This window comes from Lagenorhynchus albirostris, chromosome 5 (genome assembly GCF_949774975.1).
Source record: "Lagenorhynchus albirostris chromosome 5, mLagAlb1.1, whole genome shotgun sequence".
NCBI lineage: Eukaryota > Metazoa > Chordata > Mammalia > Artiodactyla > Delphinidae > Lagenorhynchus > Lagenorhynchus albirostris.
Genome location: NC_083099.1, coordinates 57,857,957 through 57,883,968, shown reverse-complemented (window position 1 = coordinate 57,883,968; position 26,012 = coordinate 57,857,957). Strand labels below are relative to the sequence as shown.

Sequence of the window (26,012 nt, the reverse complement as noted above, 5' to 3'; positions counted from 1 at the left end):
CAGCAATGAGGCTGAAAAGGCTCTTAGTAAAGGCTCTACACTTCACAGAGGTGGGCCACAAATTTGTGAGAACTCTGTGGTATCCAGGGCATCCTAGTCCACAATGCCTACAAGATAAAAACAAAAACACTGCTCATTGAAGCATAAATATCTTGGTTCTAAAGTCAGATGGGACTTCTTCAGTGTCCACAAACAATGAGTATTGTGTACATGTTTATTAAGCATGTATGATGTGCCAGGCTTTGTGTTCTGTGCTGGAGAAGGAGACATAATCCCTATATTCAAAGGATGTAGAGATCCCCAGCTGGCAGTCTTGGAGTACTCTAAACTTTTGAGTTCTTTGAACATTAGTGATGGACAGAGGAGGTGAGAGAGTAAACTGGGATGTTATTTTCATTCTTGTTTGAGACTTCCTGCTTCTTACCATCACTTTTAAAAAGGCGAATCCCACAACATTTAGACTATTTTAGTTTGCACTCCTAGTATCTGCTTGATTTTGGCAAGTGGGACTGTTTGAAATGTTTGGTAGAGGAGAGGAAAACAGTATTCACACTCTGCTATGTACTGTAGTTTCCTGCAGTATCGAGACACAGATTCCTCCAGAGAGGTTTTCCTTTTCTGTGTTTTCCAGAGCTTTCACATTTGTTGTGGCATTACTGCTTGATGTGGAGTAGAGGAGAAGCTTAAAAGACCTATGAAATCCACTAATGAAATAGAAGCCATGTGGAGCTGCAGGATTAGTTAATACCCACAATAGCTTAAGCCATGGAGCCGTCAGGTCCATGATGTATCCCGTTAGCCCTTGAGTAAGTCAGATATCTAATTTGACCTTGCCCTTCACCATGATCCTCTTTCTCAGCAATGGAAAGGAGTAGGTTCATTTTCCATGCTTTTCTTCTTGATGCTCAGTGCAAGATGTTTTGGGACACATTCTTCCCTTCATTTCTGCACAAAGATGCCCTTAACTGTGCCATAATTCAGTTTTGGTGAGTAGTGACTAAACTTTGTCAATCACAGAAGCATTTCTGAATCTATGGTCCATAGGCAGTTTCAGGAAATTTCTAATTTAAATATCCCTACATTTAAGGTGCTGATTATGGGGATGTCATATGTCAAATTTCTGGGCATGTTTTTTCCCATCTTTTCAGGGTGCACTTTTATCTAATATGCATTCTGTGTAAACTGGTGTTGAATATACAACCTTGACTGTTCCTGTAGATCACGGATAGTTCTAGTCCTTGTTCATGGCCTTTTACTTGATCCTAATCACCTCTTGGAGTATGATGAAATGGTATGGATTCTCACCTATTCACTAAAATATACCATCAGAAAGATAAATATTTCTTAGAATTTAGAGTTTTTTAAAGCTCTTATCTTTACCCTCTCAAGAGGATGAGCTAATGTTTTGCTTTTAAGAGAGAGCATGTTTAGGTAAAGAGACTTAGATTTTAATTCAGACCTAATTAGAGAATGTGTGAGTTTGGGAAAATTATTTCATTTTCTGACCTCAGCTTCATTACTGTGAAGTGGAGATAACAGTGGTACCTAATATGTGAGATTGATGCTGTAATTAAACAAATGAGTTCATGTAAAATATTTAGTATTATACAGTGCCTGGCACATTTTAAGCTCTTGATAAAATTTGGCTATTACCACTTTAGGAGTAGGGTTTTAGTCAGGATTAAATGAGATGATTTTTATAAAGTTCTTGGCATAGTGCTGGGCACATAGTATATAGTAGATACTTAATAAATGTGGGCCCCTCTTTTTTTCCCACTTAGATTCTCAACTTCACTTTATTTTCTTCCCTTTTTTCCTTACCCTACCAAATGCTGTGTAGAGAAACTCAGTGTTTACAAGCTTTGATTAAAATTGTAGAATCTCCCAGCATTCAAGCTAAAAGCTAAATAAAATCTGGAGCAGTGGTTTTGCCACTGTCTGGAGACTTTTTTTTTTCGCGGTACGCGGGCCTCTCACCGCTGCGGCCCCTCCCGCTGCAGAGCACAGGCTCCGGACGCGCAGGCTCAGTGGCCACGGCTCACGGGCCCAGCCACTCTGCGGCATGCTGGATCCTCCCGGACCGGGGCACGAACCCGCGTCCCCTGCATCGGCAGGCGGACTCTCAACCATCGCGCCACCAGGGAAGCCCTGGAGACATTTTTAGTTGTCACACTTGGAGGGAGGATGATGCTAGTCATCTAGTGGGTAAAGGCCAGGGATGCTGCTAAAGATCCTACAATGTACAGAACAAGTCTCCTCCCTACCCTCACAGACGACAAAGGAATATTCCACCCCAAATGTTAATAGCCTTGAGGCTGAGAAATTCTAGTCCAGATATGTATATTCTCTGGATGTGCAGAACTCAGAAGGCTTCAGAAAGGTGACAAAATGAGGGGTGATGCTGAGTCTGGAGTTATAAATAATTGGTTAATTTATATAATTTACTCTCCATCCAAAATAGCTGTCTTCCTCATGACAGCGATATATAACATACTACATATATGGTAGTACACTACATACCAAAAATGGATATACTTTCTGGTTTTGCACAAAGATTCATTTTTAATACTCTTTTAAATAAGATGGGCATGTTTTGGGGATCCCTGGTGGGTAAACAAGGTTTTAAACTCTCAAAGGAGATCAGCATTGAGAAATTTAACAACCATAGTGAATTAATACGCAGCCACAGTTTATGATTCCTGTGACAGCCTTGTAGCCAGAAGAGGCAGGGGCTCTTGAGCCTGCTTGCAGCTCCTAGAGACCGTTAGTCAGCCAGTTGCTCCACAAGAGCATGCCAGCTTATCAGCTTAAGCAGCTTCAGTTGTAATATGGACAAGAGGTTGGTCACTGAATTTAAAAGCCAAAGAAAAAGACTATATGAGAGAGTGTGAAAATTTAAAAATAAAATCCTTTTGGATATCTTTCTACAAAGAAGCAGACAGCTTGACTGATATACCTTTGCCTCCTGTTGTCCCAAATCAAACATTGTCAGTAGTGCCTTATGTATCTCAGTAAAACCATGCCCATTCGTTGGTAACTATGGGGAAGACTACTATTTTTGGTGAGCTTGGGGAATAGTAATAAGAAGGAGAGGTCAAGATAGAGAATATTTTAATTTTTCTCCCCAGGAATATCCTGTATATTTCTCATGCTACATTAAGATCATGGTTTAGTGACCTTTTGACATGGCGATAACTGTATTTTCCACGTATCTACTTCTGATTAAAGGCAGAGGACAGCTAACCAGCGAGTGAAGAACTACTGGGCCAGGAAGGTGATCCAGCTGTTTGGTGTTTTCTTTCCCCTGGAAGTGTCTGTTGATTCTAGAAGGGGGCTGAGATCCTAGAAGGTTGGATGGAATTTTTGACAGCCTTGAAGAGCTAAGGGCAGGAATTATCATTAACAACCTATCAAGTGGGGGCTCTGATGACACCCTATTCACTTTGGGCTGGGACTGTTAAGGGCTGCATCCTAGGAGTAATGGTCAACCTGAAGAAGATAGGTCCTCAAAGGGACTTAAGTTCAAACTTGAATATCTCAATTTATGTAGTCAGAATAAGGTGATCATGAATGGCACCTAGGGGCCTTGCAGAAGCAAATGGAAATAATTTTTGGAAAAGATGACATCATGATATCAACCTAGGCTTAAAATTGTTTTTATAAATAATTTTGCATATATGGTGTTTGACAACTAATAAAAAATAACCAGACATTACAATGCAACATGAAAACAATTAAAAAAAAATAGAACAGGCACATAGGGGCTTCAGATATTGTAGTCATCAAAATAAACTTTAATAACTACAATTTTACTTTTATGTTGAAGAATTTAAAAGAGAATAATTAGAATACTGCAGAAAATTAGAAATTATAAATAAGATCCAAATGGATATTCTAGAAATGAAAAATACAATAAGAGAAATTAAGAGCTCAATGGATGGGTTTAAGAGATTAGTCAGAGCTGAGGAAAGAACTGTGAATCAGAAGGTAGGTCAATATCTATAATGAAGCACAGAGAGACAAAAGGAGGGAGAATATTAAATACAAAAGAGACAGGAAGACACACAGGGGATACAATGAGAATACCTAACATACAGTCCGTAGGAATTCAAAAAGGAGAAGAGGGAAAGAATGAGAGCAGAGCTAATATTTGATGAGATAATGACTGAGAACCTTCTAAAATTGACAAAGAACATCAAGGAAGAGGGAGAGAGGCCCTGGGAACACTAAGCAGGCTAAATAGAAATAAATGTTTACTTTGGCACATAGTAGTTCAACTGTAGAAAACCAAAGAAAATAATCTTTAAAGTAGACCAAAATTACCTTCAAAGAAGTAGCAATTAGACTGAGAGCTGATTTCCAAATAGTAGTAATGCTCACCAGAAGACAATGGAATGCTTTTAATGTACAGAAATAAAATAACAGCCAACTTAGAATTATATACTCAGTGAATATATACTTTGAGAATGAAAATGAAAAGAAAATATTTTCAGATAAATGAATGCTTAGAGATTTCTTTAGAGCAGATATTGCACTAAATAATTAAAGAGTGTTCTTCAGGAAGTAGGAAAAAATGATCCCAGACCAAGGATGAAGGAAGGAATGAAGAATAAGAGAATGGAAAATGATGTGGACACATCTAAATAGATAGCTACTATATACAAAAACAATAATAATATCTTCACGGGCTTAAAGTATATATCGAATAAAAATGATGATAATATATAACTTGAGAAGAGAATAAATGGAGTTAAAATGTTTTAATATCCTTGATTAGTCAAGATTGCAAGTTGTAATCACTAGTTAAACACTAAAAGAATAGTGACAGAACACATAACTTCCAAGAAAATAGAGGAGAAAATGGGATCATAAAAATAATCCAGTGAAGAAAGGGTGGTCTTTTCATAAATGCACTTGGACAAATGATTGTCCATATGAATAAAAAAGAAACCTAGAAACTTGACTCTTGCATAAAAATCAATTCCAGGCAGATTGTACTCTAAATGTGAAAGGAGAAACAATAACATTTCTAGAAGATAGTTTGGGAGAATGACTTCATGATCTCAGGGTAGGTGAAGACTTTTTAAACAGACAGCAGGACAACCAAACGTTTGAAAAAAAGAAAGAAAAGAAAACGAAAGAAAGGAAGAAGAAGAGGAAGAAAGGAAAAAGAAAAAAGAGAAAAGAGAAAAATATTGACAAGGTTTGGTTGCACTGGCATTAGAGACTTCTTTCATTCAAATACATCATTAAGAGAGTGAAAAGGCCACCTTTCATTTCAGGAGAAGGTATTTGCAACGCAACAATCAAGGAAGGTTCATATCTAGATTTAAAGAATTCCTACAATGGATACTAAGAAGAAACCATCCAATAGAATCAATTCAATAGAAAACAAGGGACTTGAACAGACATTATAAAAAAAAAGGATATTCAAAATGCCAATAAATAAATGAAAATGTACTTAATAACATTAGTCACCAGAACTGCAAGGTTCTGATTTCCTGTAAGTGCAGGATATGTTTTATTTCTTTGCTTTCATGGTGGTTATGTGGGGGAATCTCTATAACAAGTGCTTGAGCTGTACTTTTTCATTTCTTGCATGTTTTACAGTTAAAAACAAGGTAAATAAACCAAACAATGACCTAGTATCATACTGACAGCAGACAAAATACTGGTCCTAAAATTTTAACTGAGATTTTCCATGGTAGGTTCGCTCCCGATTTATAGCTTACATACTGCATTCATGGGGTTTATAGCTTACATACTGCATTCATTCATACTGCATTCATACTATAGTGATAAAGTGTCAAAACGAGAAAATGGAAATATGTCCCACTTTTTGATGCCTATTCAATTTTGGCCAATTTCCAATTCCTTGGAGATTTGAGAGTTTTACAGACATTCATCATTACAGGTCAGTTTTGATTTAAAAACTTGGCTTGAGGGATCTTGAAAAACATATACTTTGTGGGAGAACTAAGCTATGTATATTTGTAGAATAGGATTAGGACTGGTATTGTTTGTGGGTACCACAAACAAAAGGAAATCAGAGCAGACATTGTGTCCTCAGAGATATTTGCAAGAATTCTTTGAAGTTACTGTAACCAAAATGCAAGGTGGGTTTACTTACTTTTTGTTAATATATCACAAAACGAATCCTATGTTCTAGTATCAAGCTTTGCAGCTACTGAATTTTTTTTCAATACATATAATCTGTATCATTTAAGTGCTGATAATTATAATGAAAAGTTTTTACAAGAAAGGCTAGAGTTGTGAGAATTGTATCCTGGTGACGAGAGCCAATTGTCCTGTTGGAGAATGGTATCAGGTTGTCTTGGCATATGAAAGTACTCTGGCCATCTAAATTGCTACCATAAATCCAAAACACAATGTATTTAACTTAAAATTGATAATGGCAGGTTGGTTCTGCTGACACGTTACTAGTCATCCCAGACCTTTTAAATGCAAATTTTATGTGCAGCTTTAATACAATACATATTGAGCATCCAGCACGTGGACTTGAATGTGTTAGTGCTGGAAAATTCAGCCTCTATGAACATAACACATGTGAAGAAATATGCACAGGCCCACATACTGTGACCATGGGTTGAAGGTCTCACCTGTGCTCTGCTCAGCACTCTCCATACTCTGTTCTAATCCTCACAGTGCATGACCTTGCAAGATGGTCATTGTTATTACATTTTTAGAGAAAAGGATACTGAGGCTCAGAGAGCTTAAGTTACATCTCCAAGACCACAGAATGAAGTGACAATGACCGTGGAAAAGCAAAATATAGTTTTACCCCGTGGTTCCCAGGTATATGACAAATATCTTGCTTTTTGGCTTGTACAACTGTGACTAAACTGCACATTTGCTTTGAAAGACTAAGTCTATTTGTGTATCAATAAGGACATAATGTTTACCCTTCTAAATGAAAGTAAAGGCTAAATCTTCACTGTTCCAAAATGGGGAGTGATTTGACCACCACTTGCACAGAAAATAAATGTTTCCCAAGTAAGAGAGTCAAGTAGTGTAGTGAGTTCTGTGACTGGATGAGGAAGGGCCTGCTTCCCAGTGGCATTTTCCTTTGAAGTGCTGGCACAGGGGAACTTGATAGAGAGGTGGAACGGTGCGGAGCTGTGTGTGGGTGAACGAGATGCAGTGTGCGCCCAGCTCCTACCTCATGATTGATTTTCATTGTCTCTTCCGTGTGGTAGAGAAGGAGCTTCTCTCCAGAAGAAGTCAGGTTAACGTACACCTGGAGACAGGGGTACTGAGATAGTTTCCAGCAGTCCGGACCACAGCTGAAGGAGCAGTTAAATGTTTCCGTGATGGATGCATTCAGCAAGGTGCACTGAGCCTCCTCGGTCCACACACTACACAGAGAGGAGGAGAATAAGCACAGGCCCAAATGCCAAGGGCAAAGAAGGTGTAATCAGAGGGGAACATTTGTCAGCTCCTTGACCTGAAAAATCTTCAAGATCTATAATACAACCTATTTGTTAATGTGTATGTTTTTAAATAGAGCAGCTTTAGGCTAACTATAATATAAACACAGACAAACTTTGCCTGGCATCTGAGAACTTTGCCAATGATTTCCATCAGATATAGTATCATCTTTTCCAGTGCTTGATTTAAGTTAGATATTTTTCCTTATCAAATTCATTGGTAAGCATAAGGCAGCATCTTTTTACATCACAACCTGTACTCACCCTGCATTTCTGCATTTTAAGCTGCTTCCTGCCATGCCTTGGTCCTCACCTCGCAATGTCTGCCCAGTTTGTAGGCAGCGAAGGGGTAAGGGAGAAGGGGAGGAGAGATGGTGAAAGGGTGGAGGGGCTTGAGGTCCAATGTGACAGATGAAAGGACAGTGATATATTTCTTTAAGGTCTTTCTAATAAGGGAGAAAAGATAACTCCACCTTTTGATTATACCAAGAGCAATCACTTACTGCATCCCCTGTCACCCTAACTGGTGCTTTACATACATTGTCTTCTTTGTTCTCCCAATAACCCTATAGGTTAGGTATTAATTCCTTTTAAAGCTGAGTGAATTGACAGTCAGAGAAATCAAATACATGCAAGGACACACAGCTAATAAGTGATGGAAATTGTGATTCCATCCAATCCTCTTTCTCTACTGCCTGGGCTCGTTCCATGGTGCTGCCCTTCTTCCCCACAAACAGTGGAAAAGAGGCTCTTGTTATATGCAGATTAATGGGTTCTTATCAGTGCCCTGGGACCTCTCAATTAGAAAGATTAAACAAACAAACAAACCCTCCAGCTGCCCATTGGTCAGCTTTTCATTCTAAAACATTTATAATTTTATGATCAAGGGTAATATTTGTGATTAGGAAGTAACACACCCAGAATCAATGTTTTGCTTCTGGATATAAGCTGATTACCAGAGTGATCAGAAAACATTCTTTGCAGATTAATAGCCCTTCTTTTTGCTGGACATGTGTTGACAGGGCACCCTTTCCATGTCCAGTTTCATACCAGAGCCAGGATACTAGCACTGACCCCCTCTGGTGTGGCAATTTGTATTTTCCTGGGACATGGGTGGTCAGATTTTGCTTATACAAGGAGGAAAAAAGTCTTAGATGGTTCTAAGCAGATGTGAGGATCTGAAAGCGGTTTTGGAGTCAGTGAACTCTTGGGGTCTGAGGCATCAGAGCTTTCACTGAGAAGCAGCACAGCTGAAGGCATCAGAGAAACAGAGCAGAGCAGCCACAAATGGGAAAGATGATGCCTTAATTTTAGCAGATTACTGTGTTTCAACTAGAGTTTCCTTCTAAAATGAAAGTATTAATTTAGGTGGGGAAATGAATGCCACAAAATGGTTTGATTCTCTTTTGGATTGAAACCTCAAGTTTTCATTTGAAAGGGCCTCGTTTCTTTAAGCTGAAGCACTCTGAGACCTTCCCCATTAGTTATAGCAACGCTGGGCTTTCCTGTGCTCAAAGTGTCCAATTTATGGACAACAGTTAGCTAGAGATGCTGTGGAGGTTTATCATGTGGCTTACTCAGGAGGAACACTTGACAACTCAGTATTCAATTGCCTCTCTATTCAGTAAACCTAGGGCAAATATTTAAATAAGAAGGGTTCAAAATCTTTAATTTAAAAAGTTAGTGCATAGTAGTGTTTTTCAACCTATTAGAATCACCTGGGGAAATTTAAAAGCTACTGGTGAATGGGTCCCACTCCAGACCTACTAAATCTGACCCTGTGGAATGATTGTGGTGGGGCCTGGATGTCAGTATTCTTAAAAGTTTCTTAGGAAGTTGAAATGTGCAGTTGAGAACCACTAATATTTGGAGTGATGGAAGAGTGGGGTGTGGTGGAAAGGAATGCAGGTGGAGAATGGACAGAGGTGTGAAGAGGCAAGAATAGGGATTCTGGAATTAACAGGATGTGGTTTTGAATCTTGGCTCTGCCGAACACTAAAGCTATATGACACTGGGCAAATTATATCTATCTTGAGCCTCAGTTTTGCCATTTTTATGAGTATATTCATACTTGTAGAATAGTTATGGGAATTAAAAAAGTAATGTATGGCAAGTCCCTGGCACATAGTAAGCAGTTTATACATATAACGATTTTTATCATTATTGTTAGATAACATTATTGACAAATAGTATGTGCCAGGCGCTGCTCAAAGTTCTTTTTAGGAAAGCAGGTGAGGAAGAGGACCTCAAGATTGATAAGCTGTGTGGGAGGAGGGAGAAGGGAGACAAAAGACAGTCCCAAGCACCCAATGGCTTTACCTCTGCATGTATGAGCGCAGGAGTGTGATTCCCAGCAGAAAGTACATCATGATGGAGCACACCATCATGGCCAGTCCCAGGAGAATGGCCCGGTCCTCTCCTGCTTTCAGTGCTGTGACAGTTTTCCTTTTGTCCAGGAGGTCATGGTCCCTGATTTTTTGGTAAATGTTTCTGAGGTTGAACATAATACAGTTTTACTTGAAGTCCACAGTTAATCAACACACCCCTAAAGAGTAAGTCGCTGCTCAGGCCTTCCTAAGGCAGAGAGGCCGAGAGGGGTCCTCCAAACCTGCCTGAGTGCAATTGGATCCCAGCATGTGACTATTGCCTTCCAACACACACGTGCACACACACACACACACACACACACACACACACACACACACACACACACACACACACACACACACACACCAATCCTGAGCAGAAACAAGTCTCCCTTCTTTCCTTGGGACCCATATCTAGCTGTCAATACTTTTGCTTTTTCTCTAAGTCTGAAGAAAGAAAGCAATCCCTTCAGCCCTTAAAATAATGCTTTGGGTTTGTTTCCTTTGCCAACCCCCAGCTGATCATCATTGATCTTTCTGTACTCTCTGAATACCTAATGGAGCATTAATTCAAATAAATGGCAACATATATGAGGAATCTATCAACTTAATATCTTATTTCCCCTCGGTAATAATAGACAGAGTTTATCCTGGTTAACATTTTTCTCAGGCTTAGGGTTGCTTAGGGCTCTGTTGACTTGAGATTTATAAGAAATGTGGAGATGTCCAGTGGTGACCCAGACTTCTTTTCCTGTACTGTAAACATTCGAGTGAGTTTACAAAAATGTCAGTCAAATCAAGGCCAGACTCCATAAGTTTGGATAGTTTTATTAGTATTTTTTAAAATTTTCGAGCAGTAACCTACGGAAAGAAAAAAACAGATTGGAGTCAAACTGTCTCCTAGTTCAAAACCTGATTTCATGGCTTACTAGCTGTGTGATCTCTACAACTTCCTCAGCCTTTCTAATTCTCAGTTCCTTGCAAAGTGGAAATAATGTGTAACTACATTGTTACGGTTAAATGAGATGACATAAGTAGATTATCCAGGAGAATGACTGACATGAAGTATTTAATAAATGTTCCCATTTAAAAATGGTGTGGGGAACGCACCTATGGTCAGCTAATCTATGACAAAGGAAGCAATGATATACAATGGAGAAAAGACAGTCTCTTCAATAAGTGGTGCTGGGAAAACTGGACAGCTACATGTAAAAGAGTGAAATTAGATCACTCCCTAACACCATACACAAAAATAAACTCAAAATGGATTAGAGACCTAAATGTAAGACCGGACACTATAAAGCTCTTAGAGGAAAACATAGGAAGAATACTCTTTGACATAAATCACAGCAAGATATTTTTTGATCCATCTCCTAGAGTAATGGAAATAAAAACAAAAATAAACAAATGGGACCTAGTGAAACTTCAAAGCTTTGGCACAGCAAAGGAAACCATAAACAAGATGAAAAGACAACCCTCAGAATGGGAGAAAATATTTGCAAATGAATCAGCGGACAAAGGATTAATCTCCAAAATATATAAACAGCTCATGCAGCTCAATATTAAAAAAAAAAAAAACAGCCCAATCCAAAAATGGGCAGAAGACCTAAACAGACATTTCTCCAAAGAAGACATACAGATGGCTGAGAAGCACATGAAAAGCTGCTCAACATCACTAATTATTAGAGAAATGCAAATCAAAACTACAGTGAGGGGCTTCCCTGGTGGCGCAGTGGTTGAGAGTCCGCCTGCCGATGCAGGGGACACAGGTTCGTGCCCCGGTCCGGGAGGATCCCACATGCCGCGGGGCAGCTGGGCCTGTGAGCCATGGCCACTGAGCCTGCGCGTCCGGAGACTGTGCTCCGCAACGGGAGAGGCCACAACAGTGAGAGGCCCGCATATCGCAAAAAAAAAAAAAAAAAAACTACAATGAGGTATCACTTCACACCAGTTAGAATGGGCATCGTCAGAAAATCTACAAACAACAAATGCTGGAGAGGGTGTGGAGAAAAGGGAACCCTCTTGCACTGTTGGTGGGAATGTAAATTGATACAGCCACTATGGAGAACAGTATGGAGGTTCCTTAAAAAACTAAAAATAGAATTACCATATGATCCAGCAATCCCACTACTGGGCATATACCCAGAGAAAACCATAATTCAAAAAGACACATGCACCCCAATGTTCATTGCAGCACTGTTTACGATAGCCAGGTCATGGAAGCAACCTAAATGCCCATCGACAGACGAATGGATAAAGAAGATGTGGTGCATATATACAATGGAATACTACTGAGTCGTAAAAAGGAACAAAATTGGGTCATTTGTTGAGATGTGGATGGCTCTAGAGTCTGTCATACAGAGTGAAGTAAGTCAGAAAGAGAAAAACAAATATCGTATATTAACGCATATATGTGGAACCTAGAAAAATGGTACAGATGAACTGGTTTGCAGGGCAGAAATAGAGACACAGCTGTAGAGAACAAACGTATGGACACCAAGTGGGGAAAGCGGCAGGGTGGGGGTGGGGGTGGGATGAATTGGGCGATTGGGATTGACATGTACACAATGATGTGTATAAAACTGATGACTAATAAGAACCTGTTATATAAAATAATAAATAAAATAAAATTCAAAAAAATAAAAAAAGAAATGGTGTGGGGAGCTACACCTTTATGACATGGACATCAGAACATCCCAAAATTGCTGTTCTTCTCCAAAGAATTTCTAAAGGACAGAATGTCAAGGCAGTGAATAGTGTAGAAAGCTTATGAGTGGAGGGTTGGATTTGAAATAATGTCTGGCAGAGAAGGCAGAAAAGAAGTGAGAAATTGCTGGGGGTGCTGGCTGGTTGGAGAGATATGTGAGAAATATGGGAAGGAGGCAATGCTCAAGGATTCTGGAAACACAGGCAACCAAGTAGCCACGGAGAAGGGAGCTTTGGATTGCACGGGTGTGGGAGTGGGGGAGTTGCTGGCTTTTAGGGCTTGGGGACAGAGAGGAGGACACATAGAGTGCTGAAAATGGAGAAAGAAGCTCTTATGCCATTTTTATTTTAAGCTTCAGACAAAAAGCCAACATACATGAGACAGACTTCAGATTTTCCTTTTAAATTTTCATCACTAGTCACTCTCGTTGCTTGAAAAAGTACTAGAATCCAGTGTGGAACTTTGCAGAGGAGGAAAGAGATGCCTGTTATTTGTATAATTGTGTGTATATTCAGGGATTCTATTCAGCTTCATGCTCCAGGATGGCCTTACTGGTGTTTATGGCTGGCATACATTCTGGGGCGCTGGTTCATTCTGGACTGGTTGTTAGATATTTAGATTCCCTATAGAAGTGTGAGAACATGTATGTACTTAGTATATTTCCAAAAGGTTTTAAGGAAGACTATATGTTAATCTGGTTATTAGAGTATAAAATTAATGGATTAGTTTATTATCATTATTACTATTATTTAAAAGTTCTCTTCATGAGGTAGTTTATATAAATCTTACTCTTTCCTTGAGGAGTGGGCCCTTTATAGTAGGAGAATCATAGCTAAATAGAGGACTTTGTTCCTCATCTTTTCATGACCGTGTCCTTCCTGCCTCTTTCCCACCAGCACTCACTCATGGCCACTCATTCTCCTCATGGCCAGAAGCTCTGAGAGCCCATCTTTTTTATTACTCTCCAGCTCCCAGGCCCAGTGCCTCTGGACTAGCTAGCTGGCTGGCCAGCTTGCAGGCTTTTGACTTCCTCAGGCTAGCCACCACCCATCCTCTAAGTTTCCCCATTCTTTCGTGAGATTTTCTTTGGAAAATGTAGGATTTATATCAAAGCTCTTAAACTTGATTCTCTATGAACCTGAATGAAAAAAAAAAAAAAATCAATGCCCATCCAGTTAAAGCCAGACTTCGGAAGCAAGAAGAGACAGGCTGAGTCTGAGTGGCTTCAAAGGCCTGCTGTAAAATAATAATCTTTTGTTACTTTCCTGTTGTTATTTATCAAAATGTATTTAATTCTAATGGCTGCATTGAGATTTGGATTTCCTGCAGGTGGAGGCCAGCAAGGAGGGAGCAATAGTCTCAGCTCCAGAGTAGTAGGCTGTCACACTGCATCACTTACATCAGTCTATACCCATAAAAGAGATGCAGTGTAATCAGTCAGTTATGTTACTAGAACAAGAAGAATACAAAAATGATTCAAATGGGTAATTTAGAAATAAATCACAATTTGGAAATGGTTAACAAATGTTCTTCACGTGCTCTGGGATGTGTAGAGAAGAGGGAAAATGATTGGTTTCCACGCAGGCTAAACACATCTGGGAAATCAGGATATTACTCAGCAAAATGAAAGTGGATGAGTGAGGTGGGACATACTCATGAAATTCATCAATAATGAATTTATTGCTAATTGAATTAATGGATAAGTTAAGGAATGAATGAATAATTTGGAGGACTAAAGATTCAGTTAAAGTCTACGAACGTATTTTGAATGCTGGTAACCTCTAGTTATTATATGTGGCCCCTACCCAACAGGAAGACCAACATGAAAAAAAATATCAACGTAGGGTAGTAAATTCAATGATGGAGCCATTCACAGCATGAGTATAGAAGAGGAGTAATTTTCCCAGCCTGAGGGAGCAGGGCAGGGAGCAAGGATTAAGGTTAGGGAAGGCATCCTGGAGGAGAAATGCCTTAAACAGAATCTTCAAGATTGAATCCAAGTTAACCACATGACACAGGGAATCAAGGGCATTTCAGACAGAAGGAATCACATGAACAAAGGATGGAGATTTGCAACTACATGCTGACTGTCAGAAACTACACAAATTTTATTATTACTCGGATGAGTGTGGGACAGGGGAAATGGGGCAGATGAGTTTGGAGAGGTAGTAGGTTATGAAGAGTTTTTGTAAGTCATTTAAGGAACTTGGCCTTTATCCTGTAGTTAATGGGAAGATGGCAGAGGGTGACATGATCAGAACTGAGTTTCAGAATGATCACTCTGGCTTCAGGGTGGAGATTAGATTAACGATGGAGGCAGACTTAAATCAGAAAGAAGAATTAGGGGATAGCTACTATAGTGTTGGCAAAGGATGATCAGGGCTGGATCTAGGATCGAGGTAGGATAGATGGAGAGAAAAGGATGTATGGAGAAATATCTAGGAGATAAAACTTCAGGATTTGGTGACTCATAGAATATAGGGGATGATGAGGAAGTGAGAAAAAGGATATAGTTTAGATTTATGCCCAAGAACTTAACTTGGACGACTGGGGGAATAGTAGAGGGTGTTAAAGCAGGGGTCCTTATTTTGCTATTCTTCCTGGTTCCAAAGGGGGTGTTTTTGCTGCCCTGGCTAAGAAGGGAGAGGCTGATTGTTCATTTATAGATTCTCTCCCCGACAAACATAGTGTCATGAGCTCAGGTGAGGATTGACTAATCTAATTGGTGAGATAGGCCAGAGCCTGACAGTCAGAGACCCTGTCTACATTTTGGGTGAGACTGAAGATCACTCTTTATGAGTGGCACAATTTTTTTCTCATCCTTTTGGACTTGCCTTTGTTCAGGCCTGGTGTGCCTTGGCCTCGCTATCTCTAGGTAGTAAGCCCCAGGTGGGGAAGGGAGTGTCCATAGCCTGAGACTAAGTGGATTAGTGAGGTGCCCCTCCTATGCCAAGTTGTCTTCAAAGCTGGGGGGTTGGGGAATGAGCATGATGCTATATTTTGGGCCTCAGGCCTAAACTTCATCCTTCACACTAGGAAGCCTTGTACTTTGGGGGTTACTCTGCCACTACTAACAGAGTGGACAGTTCATCTCTCTTTGGCTCTTTGTGTCTATTCTCTGTGGACTCTTCTTAAAAGGGGTAGAGGGAGAAATAAGGGAATGAAGGCTAGAATAGTTCATTGAAGTAGAGCTCTCAGGAGGAATAATGCCTCAGGCATGACTACAAAATAAGTTTCGAATATGGGGGATATTCAGCCATAGGTATAGAGCAGGAATTTGGATTTATAAGTCTGAAGCAGATCTAGCCTTGGTGTATGCTGGCGAAGCAGTATGTTTAAGCTCTGTTGGAGCAGCTGTGGCTTCATGGTTCATGGTGAGCCATGAATCAGTATGGTGGATACAAATCAGCATTTATACATGTTGGCAATAACAAGTAGTACATATGTGCAGTCTTTTCTACATATACAGGGAGCGTTCTGCCCAAATCCTTTTGGAGAATGTGAGTTATTAATAAAACTACAAGGCAAGTTCAAGTATAACAAAATATTTTGTATAAAAAATTTTAATTGTCCAATAAAGCTTTATATTTACCTCAAGCCATAGTCAACACAATACAATTTTATTTCAAACTCCATATTTGGATAGTGTCTTAAAGTTTGATAGTAGTCCTATGGTTCACAAGCAAATTATTTATGAGGCTGTACCTATACAAACATGGATATAAAGAGTAAAATGTGCAAGAAAAAAAGTTTTCCTTGGGCTTCACTCATTTAAGTTCAGATTCCCTTGGTATTTAGCCTGCAGGAAGAAAACTATTCATGTTAAGGCAGGGTAAATGTCATTTATTAATTCATTTGTTTATTCATTTGTCAACATTTTAAAGTCTTCATAAGATGAAACGTACTGTGCCAAGTTCTGGGGAATACAAAGTGAATAAGACATGTCCTGAGGGAGCTGGGTGAGATACCAATCATTACAATGCATCTTAAGGAGACTTGTTGTAATGAGTACAGAAAGGAAGCAAGTCAATATGCTGGGCGCTGATTTGCCAAAGGTTCAGTTAGTGAATGGCTAATGCACCATGATTAGCCAATTTGCCAATTTATTGAAGGATCACTTTGCCAAATGAATAATTTGCCCACTTAATCACAGATTTAACAAAAACTTATTTTAAGGAGCATTGTTTTAAGTATAGTAAATTAATATGAATGTATTTTCTTAAGAATATTTTAAGGTGATATTTTAAAAATACATTGAATTATATTCTTCTTATGAATATGTTCTTTTTAGCAGTATTTTAAGATCTGTTTGTTTTTTTTAAAGCTAAGTAAGTTTCTGAGGGAAGTTTAGTCTCTTTATAAATAATTCTTATATTCATAGATATATATTTTTTGAATATGTGTATGAATATATTCTTCTAATAGATATAGCAAAAATTTAGCATTTCATATGGGAGCCTTTCTGTTTATAATGATTTTACTCAAGTCCTTTTTAGAGTTATTTGCTGTTTTGCTAACATTTTAGCATCACTGATATTCTTGTGCAAATTTCATGACTTTGATAGATTTGGCAACTTTATCAATTAACCAAAATTTGTTTCTTTTAACTATTCATAAGATTACGGTAATTGATTTTGGGTGGGAATTTTTAACAGCTTTTTGAAGTTTCTGCTAAGTTTTATTTGAACAGTTTTATTTTGTCCTTATAACAAAATGTTTAATTTGTCTTTGCTCTTGTCCTGTTATTGGAACAGGAGGGATCTGGACAAGATTGGTGGGACCCTCTGCTGGGGGAAAGTTGAAGAGCAGAATCAGCATAATGTAGCCTGGCCTGCTGATCCTAGAGAGGGGGAAACCCAGGGGCAGAGAGGAGAGGAAACAAAGAGCAGAGAGAGCAGTAGGGCATGGCTGGGTCGGGGGGGAGGGGAGGAAGACCTGAGAACAGGGGACCCTGAAGACAGAGGGTGTCTAGAGCACAGGGAGGAAAAGACAGCGGGGCAGAGAGATAGAGGGACAATGGCTGCAGAGACTGAGAGACAGAGGAGGAGAGTCTCAAAGCCCCAAATCTGGGTCCCCTGCAGTCTTTTTGGTTCCTACTAACCCATAGAACTATGAGAGTTACAATGATTATACAAAGTTTTTGGTAAGTAACTAAATTTGATAAATTCACCAAAAAGATCAACTGGCAAATGCATTAGTATTTGGCAATTTGGCTTCAGGCAAATTGGCTATCACTGTATTGGACATTCCTTGAACTGGGCATTCAGTAGATTGGTGATGGATAACTTGGCTCAGGACTTGATTTATGAACATGAATGTTTTAATTCATGTTTAATTAAACCAAGGTGGCCATAACAGTTTAAGTGGTGATGGTTAAAGGATTCAGTAATAGACTGAATTAAATCTCCAATGAGCAAACAGTTGATAAGGGGAATAGGGTAGCTGAGAGTGGTTGGATTCCAGGATGCAGTGAGTGGGGGTGGCAGGTAATGAGCTGGTTAGATAGGCAGGGGTCAGAGATAAAGGGTGTTGTATGTCTTCTGAAGTTAGAGGAGCCACGAAAAGAATTTAAGCAAGAAAGTGATATAATTAGCTTTGTACTTTAGAAAGATCACTCACGTTAGTGTGGTTGGCTGTTTGGAATGGTTTATTCCTGGAGGCTAAGAGACTGATTCTGAAACTCTGTCAGCATTTCAGGTGTTAAATAGGGGTTGAAAAAAAAGCAGTGGTAGAGGAGATGAAAATTTAGATATGGGCATCATTTGTGTCCAGAAGTAACTATGAACACTGTGGGTTTTAATGAGACTCCCTAGGTAGTCAGAGAAACAAAACTCAGCAAGGGTACTAGAACTTGGAAAGGGCAAGAAGACAGATCTACAAAGGGTCCCAAAGCAGTCAGAGAGGTGAGGGGCACTGGCAGGTGCAGGAAGGAGGAGGGAAGGTGTGAATAAAGAATTATGTATATCTGTCATAACTTGGGGAGGCCCTTCAGAAACCTAACCACAGTAACCATAATACTTAACATACTAAATATTTATATTTATGCCTCTCTGGCCCAGTGAATATTGAGTGGCTCAAGAGTTACAGCCAGACCGCATTCACCTTTGTATGTTCAGTCTCTTGCATTTATTAGGCTCACAAAGTATGTTCCTTTATGTGGGCTAGAAAAGGCTTCAATACTGAGCCTCCCTACACTGAGGCAGCCAGTGTAGGGAGGCTTAATGGCCAAGTGAAACCAAGTAGGCCAGAGAACCATGGCTAGAACAGACTCCTGGCTTCTCTCTTCCTATCAGCGCCCATTGTACTGTACCACTAATACATTTAGTATTCCTTCTAGGAAAATTTCAAGCTTTTCTGGCACTGAGAGCTCTAGTTTCCAGACTTCAAGGAAAAGTGCCTTCTCTTAGATCCTACAAAGTGAATCTGTGGGGCAATAGATTGCTGAATGCCAGCTGAGTTGAAACAGGCAGAGTTGCTATGTATCTTTGCCCCAGGAGCACTCAACTCATTATCTCATATGGCAGAGCTGAGAGTGGCATGGATTAAAACAGCCACTGTTCTGCCTTCCACCCACCAAAGTCTTCTATGTTTTTGAGATGTATGTACATCCTCACCTTCTATTAGTTCTATTAGATAGAACTAAATAATCTTAAATGTTTATATTAATTAAGAAGAAAGCCTGAAAATTAATGTGCTAGGCATCCAACGTAAGGAGTTTTGAAAAGATTAATAGAATATATTAAAAGAAAGTGTAAGGAAGGAAATAATATCCATGAGTAGAAATAAATGGAATAAAAGATGCACTATTAAAGAATCAATGAAATCAAAGATTAGTTTTTTGAAAAGACTAATGAAATAGACAAACCTCTGATGAGACTGATAAAAACTAGAGAAGACTCAAATAAATATCAGGAATTTAAAAGCTGTAAGTACAGATACAGTTAGATTAGAAGGATAATAGAGGATATTAGAAACAACTTTATAGCAAGACATTTAAAAACTTTGATATATGATTTACTTAACTATGTAGCAAATTCTTACAAATGTATGGCTTATTGAAACTGCTTTGAAATAGCTAGAAAATCTAAATAGTTCTAAATCATTAAAAATTGAATCATCAATTTAAAATATCCTCATAATGGAAATACCAGGCTCTGATTATTTATAGGTAAGTTCTACCTAGATTATACAAATCATTTGAAGGATCATATTCAGAAAAAGACTTGGTGACATAAAGATGCAAATTTACCACAAATTAATTAATAGCTTTCATAAAATTCCAATAAAAATCACAAGAGCTTTTTTGGGAAGTGGGGTAGGCATGACTGGACAAGCTGATTCTAAAATAGGTATGGGAGTGCAAACATCTAAGGATAGCAAATACAATCCTGATTACAAAAGAACAAGGTGGGCAACTTTTATACCAGATATCACGATGCATTATAATGCTAATGTTTGTAAGCTCAGGGGTGGTGTTTGTCTGAGGTAGACAAAATTCACCAGTGGGACAGAGTAGAGATCCAGAAACATATCCATGCATATGTGGAAACCTAATATATGATACATGTATACTTTTAGATCATTGAGGAAAGGACAAACTATCCAACGAAAGGTGCTGGACAGTTGGTTATCTGTACAGAAAAAAATAGATGCCTAGTTCACACCACACACAAAAGTAAACTTCAGGTGATTAAGGACTTAATTGTGAAAGGCAAACCTACAAAATATTAACTGTATCAGAGCATACCCTTTTGAACTTGGGATAGGAAAGGATTTCAAAATGTTGAAAAATTGCTGAGAACACATTAAAATTAAGACCATGTTTATGAAAAGACATCATAAAGAAAGTGAAAATACAAGTAAACTGGGAGAAGCTGTTTGCACACAATAGACAAAGGGTTAATAGAAACTTTTATAAAAGTTTTTAATAGTTTATATAGCATTTTAAATTGTTGCTGCAGGAGGGTTGGTGTATTTGGTCTACTATACTGTCAGAAAAGGAAGTCTCATTGTTATTTCTCTCCTCCATCTCTTTCCCCGCTCCTGGAGCTCTTATCATTCACATGTAACTTTCTGATCCTTCCTCTTAAGATTTCCATCTCTTTGTAATTTTCCTCTGGATTTTGAGGTATTTCTTTCACTTTATCTTCCAGTTCTCTCATTTTGTTTTCAACCATTCTCAATGGTTACCTTTCTATATTCTATTAAATTTTTTAAATGAAAGAAAACAGACTTTTATAAAGAATTCCTACAAGTCAATAAGAAAAAGACAAAAATCCAATTAAAAATGGGCCACATGTTAGAACAGGCACTTTACAGAAAAGGACTAGGGACGTAGACTCAATCTTATTACTAATCTGAAAAATGGGAATTGAAAGCACAATACCCTCTGGGTTGATGAAAATTAAAACCCCTAAAACTCTACAGCAATGGAATCATATCTATAGCTGCTATGGAAAGCAATGGCATTGCCTGGTGAAGTGGGAGCTGTGCATACTTTTGAATCGACAAGTCCCAAGTTAGGTGTAAAACCTAAGAAATGTTTGTACATATGTACAGGAGACATGAACAAAAAATTTTATAGCAGCATTGTCAGTACAAAAAGAACTGGAAATAATGCCAATGTCTATGAGAAGTAGACTGGATGAATAAATGGTGGTATATTCATATAATGGCATACTACACAGCAGACGAAATAAGCTACAGCTAGTCACATCAGCACTGATAAATCATGGGACCATGTTTGGTGAAAACAGCGAGTTGCAGAACAATTCATATGGTATGATTCCATTTATGTAAAGTCTCCAAACATTTAGAAGTAAACAATGTATTGTTTAAGCATTCAAATGTGACAAACTCATGAAGAAAAGCAAGGGAATGATAAACAGGAGGGTGGTTATCTCTGGGTGGGGGCAGGGATAAGGAGGGGGACGCTCTTAGGGAAGCACCCTCAAGGGCTTCAAAAATTCTGATTGTTTTAGTTTTTAAGCTTAATGAAGGGTACTCAGATGTTTATTATATCATCATTCTCTGTATGGTAACATGTGATAAATGTTCCTTTATACCAATTCAATATTTAGTATAAACAATCCAAAGAATATTTGATAAACACTCAGTGGTAATGTCCTTGGCTAATAACCTCTCTCTTCTTTAATTTTTAAATTAGTTATTGCTGCTCTTGTTTTATTTTGCCTCCTGCGATTTAGAGATTAACGTCGGCTCACCTAACAAAGAAATTTGTTCAGGGAAGAAAAAATATTCCTTCACATTGCTGGGCATGTGGAATGGAGGATAAGGATAGAAACCAGTGTTTTGCATATAGCAGATGATCAGAAAAAGGACTGGCTTTGAATTAAAATAATGAAAAAAATATAAAGTTGACTTCAACTTTCCTCGAACCATAAAAATTAGGTTTCAGAATTTTCAGTGGACTTTTACTTCCACTTGGTTGCTCTGCCTGTCTGTAAGCTTATTTCTTGATGTTGCATCTCTTGAGGAATCCTAGGGAAGCCGATATCCTGACAAGTTTGTCTCTGGTCTCAGAATAAGGCAGTGTGGAGTGGAGCCAAGGGTTTTTGGCTGCCTGGCCTCTGGGATTGCCGGGGGAGCACAGTTGGAGAAGCTGAACACACAGAGGCCAGGTTTGCAGAATAAGAAACTGAGGGTGGAACAGTTACCAGCAGTTCTGGGCAGTGCTTCCAGACAACCTAGTTAATTTATTTGCAAATAATTAACTTGAGGACCTTAATTATCTAGATTTATTATCAACCGTCATTACTTTCCTTATCACCATGATTACTGCCACCAAGAGTATTAAGCAGAGCAATAGCTGCTGTTTAAAGTCAGTTTTAAAATCTGAGTCTTGTTCCACAAGAGTCTGTGAATTAGGCAGTGAAGACAGAGGTGTGGTTAAGAAAGAGGTACAGGCAAATGAACCAACATCAAACTAAGGATACTGGCTTAGTGTCAGATTCTATTGCTGTATTCTTTGCCTGTTTTTCCATTTGTCTTTGACTTTGTAGGCCAAAGTCATGCAGATTGATTTCATAAGCCTTGGCATCCCCATCCCATAAATAAAACTTGCTGAAAATGATTTACTTAGAGTCAATATTTTAATTATTTTAAACCCCATAGTTACTGAAATCATAGTTACTGAAAACATGAAAGTAGTAATTAAGAGTTTTATAGAATCTTACTGGTATAGGATATGAAGCTAATTATTTGCTCCTTTTAATGCCACAAATATTGCCAATATATCGTATTCACATATTTATTATCTCCTGTGATATACAATTTTCAACTCTGTTTTATCATAGTTTCCCCCTGTGGTCTTGGTTGTTCACTGCTGCTCCGAATATCTCATGTTTGACAAGAGCCTATGTAAGCCATGGGGTGCGGGGGAGAGAGTACAACCTTGGGTTTAAATCTTGATTCAATCACTGGCTAGTTGTTGCACGCTTGGAAGTTACTTAAACTCTCTAAGCCTCAGCTTTCCCAACTGTAAAATGGGCATAATAATCCTTATCTTACAAATTAGAAGAGAACAGTTTATGAAAACATGCAGTGCAGAGTAATTGCTTCTTAAATGTTAATCCTTTTGTTTGTAAAAAATTTATATATATAGAAAATTGTATTTAATTAAATTACTCATTGAGAATAAATAGAAGTTGAAACAAATACATCATGCTTCACCTGCTCTGATGAAACCTTCAAAATCTAAGGAGGACTGGCCATTGATAGTCACACTATTCCTGTACGGCAACAAAATCTCTGCCTTTCTGCACCATCAATGGTAGTGACCTTTTTTTATTTTAAAGAAATGAGGAAATTTCATACAAAGTATGGAATTTAAAAATGACACAAAATTTCAGTCTTATAGTAAAGCTCTTGCTGAAAGATGGTTCAACTTAGTTGCTTGAAAGCAAATGAAAAATAACTTGATTAAGCATTGAGAAAAAGCATGTGAAAACCTATTTTACTTAAATATCATATCACTATTTTTTCCATAGTTAAGATAGTATAACATATTACAAAGCATTTGGAAAATGGAGGAGTAAGAAGCATACTTTTCCTTTCACGCCTTTTCCTATGTATATATTTTTGTGGCTGCAATTATAGTATGTATGCACTTTTCCAACTTGATTTGTCAGTTAATATTATGCCAAAACATTTTTAACTGCTAAGTGGTACATTACATTCCATGATTTATTTAACAGATTTTCTATTGTGAATAAGTTGCTTCCAACTTATTGTGAAGAACAATTTTGCCTTCAGAATTTTTAAAGGATTTTATCTGTAGGGAAATACAGATTTTTAAAAGGAAAAATAAAAGTACCAGCTATAAAATTTACACTCAGGTAAACCTCCCTCAGGTCCTTCTTCTTGTGCCCGCATTTATCAATCCTGATTTCTGTCAGACTGCAGGCAGGTGAGCCTTGCCTAAGCTGCAATATGTTGGTATAGGCAGTTGTGTTTAAAATTTAGCTTCATCAAACCTAAATAATAGTACCAGGTCAATAAGAAACAGAGAGATGCAGAAGAAAAAAAAGAAAGAGAAACCAAATATTAAAAATGGCCAGAGAATTTTATGAATGTATTTACTCCCAAGTTGGAAGGCTGGGTTGAGCTGTATAATTGTCATTTTGTCTTTCATTATCACTGCTTTTGCCCTTTAATTTTTTTCTTATTCCCCCATTCTTCCCCGACCCCAGGCTATTCTTCCAAGGAGTTTGAGAGCTCCATGGACTTGTCTATCCTTTTTTCATTCTCTCTTAGTTTTTGCTTTCCTTCCCTGCCATATGTCCACTGCCTTGAAATGCAATTTTCATTATTTCAGTTCAGTATTTATTGAGCACTTACTATGTGCCAGGTATGGTGGTAGGAGGTGAAAATTCAGGGGACAGTAAAACACAAATTCTGTGCTGATCAAGAGGATAGTGGGAGGTTCTGATTGGATGGATATCTGAAGGCAGAGGTAGAGTTAGCTAAGTGACCAGTGTGTGTACATGTGCATGTGTAAAGGGCATTTCTGACAGGGAACAGCCTTTGTAAAGCTACATGGTAGGAGTGAGCATGGAGAATGCAAGGAGGAGGACAGCCAAAGTGTCTAAAACCCCATTCCCTCAATGTAGAGCCCATCCCACATTAACACTTGCAAAATATAAAGCTCAGTTGCCTAATGCTTTCTCTTTGGCATACTCTCTTGGTATTCAGGTTAAATGATTCTGAAAAGCCTCCAGAGTCCCAGTGATTTACCTTTTCTCATCATGTCTGTAAGTTGAAGAGGTTCGGCCACTGGTCCATATAAACATCTTAGAGGATGTTGGTCCAGGGGCTCCTTTCCTTATGGTGGAAGTCCTGGAAGAATGGTGAAAAGACCTAGAAGAGGTACACACTGAAGTTAAATCCAGTACTTAAAGTTTGGGGAACTGTGTATCAAATAGCAACCGGTAACTCTCAGTGGATTGACCATGTTAAATAAGACCAGGTTTCTGTTGCTGTAGGGCAGTTGTTCTCAACCCTGGCTGCACATTAAAATCAACTGGGAATCTTTTAAAAAGCACTGAAGCCTGGGTGCCTCCCTCAGAAATGTGCATTCAATTTTTTTTAAAGCCTCCTAGTTGTTTCTAATGCACTGCTAGGATTAAGAGCCACTGCGTTAGGGAAACACAGTTTTCTAATTGATGTTATTACCATATTCCCTCTAAGATGTCTCCTCCAAAAATATAATTTGGTACAGTTTATTATTCTATATTTTTCCAAAATTTTGGTTCAGGTTTGGTTCTATTTTTTTTCTATTTCTCTGTTTCTCTTCAAACTGTTTTCCCTGATGCTGACAGATGTGACATCTTACTGACGAGAGATCATCTTTTAAATGTGTTCAACTGTTGCTAAATCTGTGGGTTCATCTCTTGGCAGTTGAGTCTCGGAGAAAATAATGGCAGCAGAGGCAGCAGATATTCTCTGGCTCCTAACGGCCAGGATTATAGGATCCAGAGTCAAGATACTAGAGGACCGTTGTATTCTTTCGGTCCTGACTTGGCTTGGGGATTAGTTCTCTCATCTTGAAGTTATAAATATGAAATATCATAGAAATCTTAATCACATATAAAAGTTAAAATGATATTTAACAAATAGAACAAAGGAAGAAAGAAAGGTGATTCCTTCATGGATGCATAGTCACTCGTGGCTTTCCTTTTGGTTGAGCACAGTATTAATGGTAAGCATGAGATTGGAAATAATATTAACTACTATATGCTGTATTAGATACTACATGCCAGACAGTTTGCATATATTGTCTATGTATATATCATGAAATGTATATGCCTATATCTATGTTATGCTCATATCATGAAAACCCTGCAAGGTAGATTATGCTATTATTTTTAGATTAAAAGTGATGCTTCTAGGAGATTTAGAAAAGGTGGACCCATGTCTACTTGTCTCCAATACTCACGCTTTCTGGGGAAAGACACATTACTGTCTAGCCCA

The 26,012-nt window shown here is 38.4% G+C and overlaps 1 protein-coding gene across 1 annotated transcript in view; it reads right to left on the bottom strand.

Moving 5' to 3' along the window:
• Positions 1-24,895, bottom strand: part of KCNMB2 (potassium calcium-activated channel subfamily M regulatory beta subunit 2) — a 29,909-nt gene extending 5,014 nt beyond the window's left edge. The window contains exons 1-3 of the mRNA XM_060149239.1: positions 24,777-24,895; positions 9,768-9,938; positions 7,181-7,376 (exon numbers count right to left, since the gene is read on the bottom strand). Coding sequence (XP_060005222.1) covers positions 7,181-7,376; positions 9,768-9,938; positions 24,777-24,832 — 423 coding nt within the window. The 5' untranslated portion in view covers positions 24,833-24,895. The remainder of the gene's footprint in view (positions 1-7,180; positions 7,377-9,767; positions 9,939-24,776) is intronic.
• Positions 24,896-26,012: the final 1,117 nt, after the last annotated feature.